This window comes from Akebia trifoliata, chromosome 3, assembly GCF_017979445.1.
Source record: "Akebia trifoliata isolate Shusen 1 chromosome 3, ASM1797944v1, whole genome shotgun sequence".
NCBI classification, from domain to species: domain Eukaryota; kingdom Viridiplantae; phylum Streptophyta; class Magnoliopsida; order Ranunculales; family Lardizabalaceae; genus Akebia; species Akebia trifoliata.
The window spans coordinates 49,602,361-49,612,234 of record NC_141377.1 but is presented as its reverse complement, the minus strand read 5'-3'; the positions used below and the strand labels follow the sequence as shown (position 1 = coordinate 49,612,234).

At 33.7% G+C, this 9,874-nt stretch overlaps 1 protein-coding gene across 2 annotated transcripts; it reads left to right on the top strand.

The window, feature by feature from the left end:
- Positions 1-4,074: 4,074 nt before the first annotated feature.
- LOC147407656 (Zn-dependent exopeptidases superfamily protein) lies at positions 4,075-8,537 on the top strand. Of its 2 annotated transcripts, none has more exons than XM_086436314.1 (11): positions 4,075-4,275; positions 4,709-4,766; positions 4,842-4,952; positions 5,189-5,326; positions 6,031-6,100; positions 6,185-6,240; positions 6,491-6,616; positions 6,941-7,080; positions 7,742-7,814; positions 7,893-7,967; positions 8,053-8,537. In XM_086436314.1, the coding sequence occupies exons 1-11, from the start codon at positions 4,106-4,108 to the stop codon at positions 8,374-8,376; spliced, it is 1,341 nt and encodes a 446-aa protein (XP_086292440.1). In that variant the 5' UTR covers positions 4,075-4,105; the 3' UTR covers positions 8,377-8,537. The 2 variants fall into 2 exon arrangements, with proteins under 2 accessions (XP_086292440.1, XP_086292441.1); XM_086436315.1 differs by having other exon boundaries at positions 5,170-5,326.
- The last annotated feature ends 1,337 nt before the right edge of the window (positions 8,538-9,874 follow it).

The window sequence follows — 9,874 nt, the reverse complement described above, 5'->3', positions numbered from 1 at the left end:
GTCACACAAAGTATTTTTTATGGATTTTGTCAACACGTGTCTTAGGGACACACATTAAAATGCAATAAATATATTTTAAAAATTAAATTTTGTATTAAAAATATCCTTAAATTTATTTTATTTTTATGAAAATATTCTTAACTTTTAAATTTATTGTACATTAACGTGTTAATAAAACCTATTTTTTATTAAAAATATTGGTAATATTCCCTTACAAAATTAATGATGCTAGATTTATCATTTGACTAAAGTCAACATCTTCTTTTGTTGATGAATTAAAAATAAAACTTTGATTATTATTTTTTATTTTAATATCATTAAAATTTTAAATTATTAAATTAAAATTTTATAAACCAGATTCATTAACATAGAAGTGGGAAGCTGATTCTCTATGATACTTTTTTCGTAGAACAATCTCTGCACTATTCAAAGAGTACTACGGGGTAATAACAGGAGGTAACATAGAAGATCCGCTCGCATAAAAGTGATGGAAATTCTAATCCCTTTTATTGGAATCTAGGCATCAAATTAGTAATCAAAACGGACGAGAATAATTATCAAACGGCTGTGCTGTGAGCAAAGAATCATTCCACAACATAGTGCGCTATGGCCCCCATTGGCGCACTAAACACGTACGGCACAGATGTTGACTTGTTTCCATTTAACATTTGCTTTTGTCATGGTCGGTAGTCGGCAAGTGGAAGCCACCTGGAGTGATCGATTTTGTTTGTTTGTTTTATTTATTTTTTTATTTTTATTTTTTTCTGATTTTTGAGAGAGAGAGATTTACTTGGCAGATCTAATTGTTGCATTTTTATTTTTAAAAAATCTCTGAATTCTGACAATTTCAATAGCATCTTATTTTATGAAGTTTGCTACCCACCAAACCTTTCTTTATCAAATTTGTTAATGACCAGGTTAATCATGCTAACTTAATTCATAAAGTAAGAACATGGTTTTTAAATTTGGTATCTCGTCTCGTTCAGTTCTGATATCGAGTCGTCTTGAACAAATTTTCTGATACGTTTGAGATGTCTCGAGAGACAATTCAAAAAATTGAATGTGAGTCATAAATCTCAGTCAAAAAATGACTTTTTGAGTTGATCTCGTTCAATTCCAATACCAAGTTAATTCGGACGATACGTCTCGATCTCAGATGAATTTAAAAATCATGAGTAAGATTCATTCAAGTAACAAACTTGATGAAGTAAGGGAGTTTTTATAATAAAATTACAACAAATAGGTCCACCTAGTAAATCTCTCTCCTTTTTGTGTGTGTGTATGTGCAAAAATATATTGCAAAATGACGGAAGAATGTTTAGACAAGCTTTGAGATATCCACACAACAAAAATCATCCTGATTGATCATTCGAGATATTGGTTTCAAGCATTTTTCACCAAATACTCCAATAACTATGAATCATTAATCATATAATCTTTGATCTATAAATTTTTGGGTCAAACAATGGGCAATCGAATCCAAACCATCACACTGCTTCTTAATCAATTTTGGGATCATAGATGATCAGATGAATGATAAATAAATCAATTGTTGTCGTCACACATCACAAATAGAAAAGATCCCTTTGCTCTTTGGGATAAAGATAAGTACAAAGTGCATCTCAAAAGTATCCACAAATGCTATGAGGCAAGCCACCATCTATTAGATTTCTAGCCCCACACTTAAATAACAAAGAAGATAATGAGGGCATCTATTATTAGCTAAAGGACAATGTTGGAATGACACAAAGGTGGCAAAATTAACGTGGTGGTGCGCACATAACTCTAGATGCTTTTTACTCGTATCTCATAGAAAAACATCTACAATTATATACGCACCACCACATCATTTTGTCACTTTTGTGTCTCTGTTTGTGTCACCCAGCACACCTCTTAACTAAATGGTCTATACTTTTTCCATGTGGGAGTAAATCATTAAAGAGAAAATGTAAGATTTCATAAATGTACTTTAGTTCAAGATTTTAAAAGTTTCCCCTAACTTTTTAATCAAATAATTTTGGTTTTCAAGAGATAGTGAGTTCAAATCTCTATTAAAAATGGAAGAGAGACAAAAACTAACTGAACTTTGGTTCTTAAAGCCTATCATTAATGAATCAGTTAGCTTAAAAAATATGCATTGCAATAACTACGCAACTCCTGAGGTAAAAGATCCTAATTCTCATTAATCATTTTTTAAGCAATTATCTTTAATATTAATCAACCATCGTTGGACGTAGTGGCCAAAACATTCCTCCAAAAAGGAAAGAGTCTTGATATGTATATGTGGTTTGCAGGATATAAGATGTAACCGGGGAGGGGGGGGGGGGGGGTGGTGTTTGTGCTCTAAGAGGAGAGTTGCCCCACTGTCCCTACTAGTCAGGCCTACGGTTCAGAACCCCCTTAAAAAAACAAAATACTACCTTTAATCATGTACTATAAGAGTAATAAGAATAAATCTCTGTGTTCTTGGTTCATGATCAACATTAAGGTTCAAACAGCTTTGAACCTAGGCTCTGGGATTAACACTCCAAACACTTTACCAACTTAGCTAAGGCCATACCGACAAGAGGTCAGTTTGAATATTTCAGCTATCATGCAGACACATGAAACTTTTTATTGGGTCCACTTATTCATGAAAATCCTCCAGACCACTCTTATTAGATATACACAATAAATCTGCTTGATTGGTTATTTTGTCCATGGGATTCAAAGTGTTGCCTCATCCATTTGATTTATATAGAAGTATTGAATAAAAGTGGTCGGGTCATGGTTTTAAAGTTCGTCTCTTGTAAGAAGTGTTCATCACATTGACATGTTTAGTGTCCACAATGACTCCTAACTTTGTCTGGATCTTTTGTTTCTCATATAAAATAATTTACAAATGTATAAATCTGTCACATGACCTATAAAACTAAAGTAGAAATTTTAATTATAAATATGTATTACTAAATAATTTTGAACCAATTTGAGTGCTTCAACTTAAATGAGACAAGATGGCTCGCACGAGTGCACTACATATCACTAGGAGGCAAGATGACGATAAGATACCAGGTTTGAAAGCCATGGATTACATCTATGTTATTAGATTCACTAGTGTCATGAATTAGTTCGAAATGAATTGGTTTATGGTTCAGTTCATGTTGGGCTATGGAAAATGTGTGAGTAAAAAGTGGTATAAGACTTGTGGTGTAAATGAAGTAAATATTGATGATTAATCACACAATAAATTTAACACATATTCCGAGACATCGATTAATAAATTTTGAATTATATTTTATTTGATTAAGAATGTAATTTTATCCAGAAATAGAAAATCTCATAATTGATTGAACAGAATTTATTTTTAGATAAGAATAGATTTATTAGAGAATCATGAATTATTTGTCTTTTCTTTTAGGATTTAGTTTTTGTATTTATCTAAGAGCGTTACTAGGTAATAAAGGAAGTAAGAAAAACGGTATAAGAGACTAGATTTTGTAGATCTTGTAATAATTTTAAGAATAGTAGAATGATTCTTCAGAATCAGGGAATATAGTCCAAATTTTGGAAGAATCCCATGAATAAATCTTATTTTTTCGTCTCTCCATTTTTCCATTTTCTTTTACTTTTATTTTTTTTTATTTTTATATCGTTTGTATGCATCAAGAATAATAAAAATTGATCGTTAAGGATAAATTTTGAGAAATCTACAGCATCAAATGCAACACAGCGATTGAACATATGCCCTCTATGAAACTATTTTTATACGTCGATTTTATTCTAGAATGGAGAAAAGCGAACTACCAACCCTAATTCGAACCGATGAAACAGGCAACATAAGATTGGGATTTAACAAATCATATAGACCCAAGGTTCATCTAATCCATTAATTAATCATATTAAAATTTGCCTCCCATTAAAATTTAACTCGTTGATGCCACGTGTGCATCAATCATTGGGACATACAAGCATCTCATCTTTACGTTTATATACACTAGATCACTCGAATCTGTTCCAAAACTATCTGGGCCACCCACGTGGAAGGTGAAGAAGACCCACTATTCACTGACTTAACGTTGAAAGTCTTGTCCCATTTGTTACTTTCGCTCAAAAACAGGAAGAACAAATGAAAAGTAAGAGAGAAAGAAAGAGAAGAGTTTCTTCTGTGCAAATGAGCTCCGCCTCCTTGTTCTTCTTTTTCTTCTCTGCTTTTCTTCAACTTTTTTTGGTCGTTAATGGCAGAAATCGCACCTCACCTTCTTTCACTCCGCTCGATCGAGATCTATACCGTTCGAGGTCAGCTCTATAAAACCCAGTTTATTTTATTTTGAATTAGTCAACTTTTTTGCTCTGATTAGAGAAATCATGAATTGTGTTAGTTTTTTAATTTCTCTATGAGTTTTTCTTTCAATTATGGGTAACTGTAGATGTAATTGAATTGGGTTTCTGTATGACATCTCTAGAAACAGTTCTTTTTCTGTGGATTTTATTGGATTAATCAGTTTTAATTTCAGGATTTCTAGGGTTTAGCTCTTAATTTGAATAGTTTTATCAACCTTTCCTACGGAACGACATTGAATCTGGATGAATTTTGCATATTTTTATTTCTTTATTGGTTTTAGACCTTTTTTTTATATATTAGGAGCCTGGATCCTTTTATTATAGAGAAATTTTATGGGTTTTTTTTAATGATTCTGATTCTATTTTCTGGTTTTACTGGATTTCACAGTGAAGTTTTGATGGGTGAAATTAAAGCCTTGGTGGGTCGTCACCCAGACAAATTGACTGTAAGTAAATCATTTGTCATTTAATGATTTAAGAATTCGGCTTCTGAATGCATCAATTATAATTATTGTAAACAGATGGAGACAATTAGAACTCGAAATAAGGGTTACTATGCAGAAATCTTAGTAGTTACTTATGGCCATTCTACGAGAGAGATTAATGACAATTCAAAGTTTCGAATCCTTATTGTAAGTATTTCGCTTACTGTTTGTATCAATTGCTATTTGAGTAGATCATTTGAGATTCTTACTGCAATACCGTTAGTTCATGTTGGTTTAGGCCATGGTGCCTATAAATTATGGGGAATTGTTTTTTTGTTGGAGAAAATTGTGTGGTCATTTGAAGACCTTTTTCTTGTAATTTGATAGAATGTCTCAGATTGGTAATGGCTGGTGTTTTTGACAGAGGATTACTTGTCTTCCAGAGTTTTGGACAGCATGGAAGGGAACTTATTACTTCAGAACTCGCATTGAGGCTCATTTCCATCTTAAGTGAAGATCAATCAATGCCAAACATGGACACAAAATTTCTAAACAATACACTCGAGAAGTTTGTGATAAAGGTAACAGTGTGTGCTAAAATTAGGAATGGGTTCAATGGCTGGTATCTTGGCTTGATTATGCTTACAATGTATAAGTAAATCATTTTCAAACATATTTATGGACTTCACTTCTTCCCTTCCTACAGCCTATAGGTACCAAAATGGGTTTCATGTAGTTGCTCTATTATATTAGAGCATAGTATGAGAGACTTGTCTTTTTGATGAGTGGTCTTCCAGCAAAAGAATCTCACCAAATCGGTCCCATAAAGTTTTGGAAGCAAAACCTGACTTGTTTTTTTGACTCACTATTGTGTAACATCATAAGAAACCATACAAATAAACTTGTTATTGGAAGTTCAAGTTTGTTGTGTTTTGGGTATTGGATATTCAAATTCTTAAAATTAACTTTTATGTTCTAACATTCAATTAGAAATCGATGTTTTTGCTGGGGGTAGGAGTTGCCCCTTTATACCTTTCATGTTTGTTGATTGATATCCTATGCTACTTGAATATTATGTGTTTCTTTTTTTCTTTTTTTTTTTATGGGTAAGCTGGACTTGAATCCACGACCTTGTAGTTTTTTGGCAATGTGTCTAACCAACTGAGTTATGGGTCTACACCTATCTGAGTGTTAAGGGACTAGTGTTCATAGATGAAGGAAAAATAAAATCATTATGTTGGATTTCTTTGGAATCTTAATATAAGATATGGTTTTTGATTGGCAGGTGGTACCAATGGAAAATTTGAATGGTCGCAAACTTGTTGAAGCGGGAGACCTTTGTGAGAGGAGAAATGGTCATACAATTTCATTTTATGACTTATATATAGTATGTGGCTTGTCTAGTTAGTGGAACACTTATGTCCTTTTTCGTTATGCAGGAAGGGGAGTTGATCTCAACAGGAATTGGAGTGTAGACTGGGGCAAAAAGGAGAAGGTTCGTTGTGCCTCATTGTTTAGTTTTTTGTGATGAAATCTCAAACTTGTTAATCATTTTTGGTGAATTAAAATTTATGCTTGAAGCAAAAAGCTCTGTTGGGCTAACAGGTCCCCCCCCCAAATTAATGATTCCGTGATATTTTCTTGCCCAGTCAATTTTCTTCCTGATTAGTGTTCCCTTCTTTATTTTGATACGACAGAAAATTTATATCTCATTCTTTGCTAAGGCTTTTCTTTTTCATTGGTAGGATTATGATCCATATGAAGAGAATCCGGGAACTGCTCCTTTTAGTGAACCAGAGGCCCAAATAATGCGGAAACTCTCCAAATCATTTGATCCACATATATGGGTCAATGTGCACTCTGGAATGGAGGCAAGTGTCATTCATATTGTTAAGAATTTTAGTTGGTGTGCTCGTTTCTTGTTTCTGCCCTCAATCGCTTGTGTGACACTAAATCTAGTCAAAGCACCCTGTCCATTTTCAATACAGGAACACTTAAAGAGTTTAAGTTTGTTTAGTCCAAATAATTTTTTTTATTTTTCTGTATATTGTCAGCACTGCTATTGATTTTCTAGCTTCTTTTTCTTCCTTTCACCTAATAACCCTCCATTTTCCCTTGTTTTCTTTTCTTTTATAAATATCATGTCTTATCCTTTCCATCATATTTCATTCTTACATTGATGCTGGTTCAATCAGGCTCTGTTTATGCCATATGATCACAAGAACACAACCCCAGATGGACTGGCATCACATATAATGAAGACGATGCTCAAAGACGTGAACCATCTTCACTGCAAGGACCAATGCTTGGTTGGGTCTGGTGGTGGCTCTGTTGGGTTTGTATTCAATTATATACTGAGAATAGATATAAAAAAAAGCCATGGACATGTGGTTCCCATAGTTCAGAAGACTGGCAATTATTTTACAACTAATTACAGTAAACCCAAACATGGAATCATTGTTTGGCATTTTTATATTTAAAAAAAAAAAAAATTGGCATTAGAATGCATTTTTAGTAAGTCACTGTAAAGTCTCCTAAAGAGGTTTTTTTCCTTATTCCAAGAAACAAGGGATATACAAGAGTGACTTATTGATGCTCCAATGATGTTTCGTCTTCTTCATATGTCAGAATTTTGAAGTCTTTTCCTAATTATATGCATTCTACACAAACTTTATTCTTACCTAAGAACCTTAAAAAATATAGTCCATGAAGATCACTTTTCTCAACATCTGCATTGGTCAAACCTCAAATTACATGGTCTCAGGGATGTCAACACCAAGGATTCCTCAATACCCCTTGTTTGAACCATGTTGATGTGATCAACCAAAACGTGTAGTGTTTCCACCATTTATACGTTGCTGTTCTAACCTGGAGACTTGGTAGCTCATTAGCCAAAAAATGGGGCTAATAAAAAAAAATTCTAAATAGCTCTAAATGGTTATATTGTTTTAGCATTTTTCCACTGCTCTATCCTCATTGAACTCTACATATTCCAGGTATCTGGCACATGGAACTGCAACAGATTACATGTATGATGTCCTCAAGGTGCCCATGGCATTCACCTTCGAGGTCAGTAACACACCACTCTTCTATCTGCTCACTCAAGAGATTCATGGATGGGGTTCCTTATACTTTGTCTTTGTCTAGATCTATGGAGACAGAGAAGCTTCATCAAAAGATTGTTTCAGAATGTTTAATCCAATCGATCTGACCACATTCAACGTATGCAACTTCATGGCTAAAACATGTGTAACTATTTTTGTTTGTTTAAGTATGTATCATTGAAATTTCTGTTGTTGGATTTCAGAGAGTTCTCAACGACTGGTGTGCAGCATTCTTCACGATTTTCAAGACAATACCCCATGGGTTGGATTTAATTCACTCTAATGCATCTATTGCCAACCTTGACAAATTGGTATCGATAGATGAGTATTTAGATGGGTACTTGATGGAAAGGAGCAGCAGATATGGGAAGAGAATGGAGGTGCTTGAGCTTGGGATGCAAGAGATAAGAACGTATTTCAGGCTCTTTCTATTATCATCGGTGCTGTTGATGTTCATGTTCTGTTCTAGAATTTCGAAGAGCAAATATACTACAATTAAACCAATTATGTCAGCAGTAACCCTTTGAGTTTTTTGTTGCTAGGTTGCCTCTGGAGTTCGTAGATCTTATTGCAGAGCTTTTTCTTTTACTTTTATGTCATTCATGATTGTGCTTAAACTATATACCAAATTTTAATGTAAATTCAATTTTTTAACCCACAATGTATTGATCGTTATGTTTTATGGACATTATTAAGGACACGATGGGATCGTTTTTCGACTACTATTGATGAGGGATTTTGTGTTACTGTGATCTAATGAATGATCTCTTTCATTCTTTTTGACTGTTCACCTTCTGATGTTTTGCTATCCATTGTTTAATCAGCTAGCCGAACCAAGTCAGAATTGTGATGCATAATATGGGTGATAATACATCAAAAAGTAGAGCATATCCAGAAGAAACACTTTCCAAATCAACCAATCAGAAGAAAAATCACATCAATTTGATGGTTAAGATTCAAGTAAGCACTTCCTGTTTCATGTGGCCATGAAAATCAGGAATTTATGCATGAGAGTTTGTTGTGGATGGTTCCAAACCAATTTGAATTTAGAGAGGCAGAGATGATGTGATCATAGATGGTTGCATATTAGGATTCCAGATTGATATAGAGAATACATTTGTAGACCTATTGCTTCTGGCAAAGGAGTTTGATACGGCTTTTTCAGTGACAAATATCCAACCCTTAGCGTCCAATTGATGGAGTGAGATTCCATCAACTTAAAACGATATTTTCAATTATTATATTAGACAAGACATCTTGGATGAATGATTCACATCGACTCTCTCTTAGCACATATTTTTGTTAACAGCAAATCCTACAAATCCCAAATCTGGATTGGTTAGGCTCGTATGCTTGAGATTTCAGAAATGGCATGTCCACAAGAATAACACTGAAAAGCAAATTAGGGGAAACCCTAATTCAAGATCAACAACATTATAAACAAATTGTTCCCATAGTCGATGGTGTAAGTTATTGAGTTGGGCATGCATCTAGGAGTGGGTTAGTGGGAAATAGAGAAGAGGAAATTACTCAATGAACCCCAACAACCATTTTTCTTTTTTTAATTCCACTTTCCCACTTCATTGGTGAGATAAATAATTAAAATCAACGATTCAAATTATTAAAATCAATCATTTTTACAATTTTGATATCGATGTTTGAACATGAATAGTCAATATCAACTATTCCAATTGTCAATCTTGACAATTTGAATGGTTGATTTCAAAAATTTGTGAAAAAGAGTTTTTTACTAACTGGATTGTTAATATAAGACTCGGAATCATTTAGAAAAGCGGCCCTACCACAAGGTCTATAAGAAGCCTAACCATAGATATCTCCCTAGGACCAAGGCTTTACTGTGGTCCTTAACAAAGATTAAGAAGTTGAGGAGGTTGTCAGTGGTACATTCGATTTGGCATTGATCCTACCATATGCATGCCCAGCTTTTCCAATGAGGAACAGCCTGCAAGAGGAACTTAATCAATGATTCTATTGATGGGTCCTCTATTTATATTTGATGTTTTT

Bases quoted from the DNA above. Each gene is read 5' to 3' on its own strand.
- LOC147407656 (XM_086436314.1), top strand. From the start codon at position 4,106: ATGAAAAGTAAGAGAGAAAGAAAGAGAAGAGTTTCTTCTGTGCAAATG. The intron at 6,241-6,490 runs GTTCGTTGTGCC...TTTCATTGGTAG, and splicing joins ACTGGGGCAAAAAGGAGAAG to GATTATGATCCATATGAAGA. The intron at 7,815-7,892 runs GTCAGTAACACA...GTCTTTGTCTAG, and splicing joins CCATGGCATTCACCTTCGAG to ATCTATGGAGACAGAGAAGC.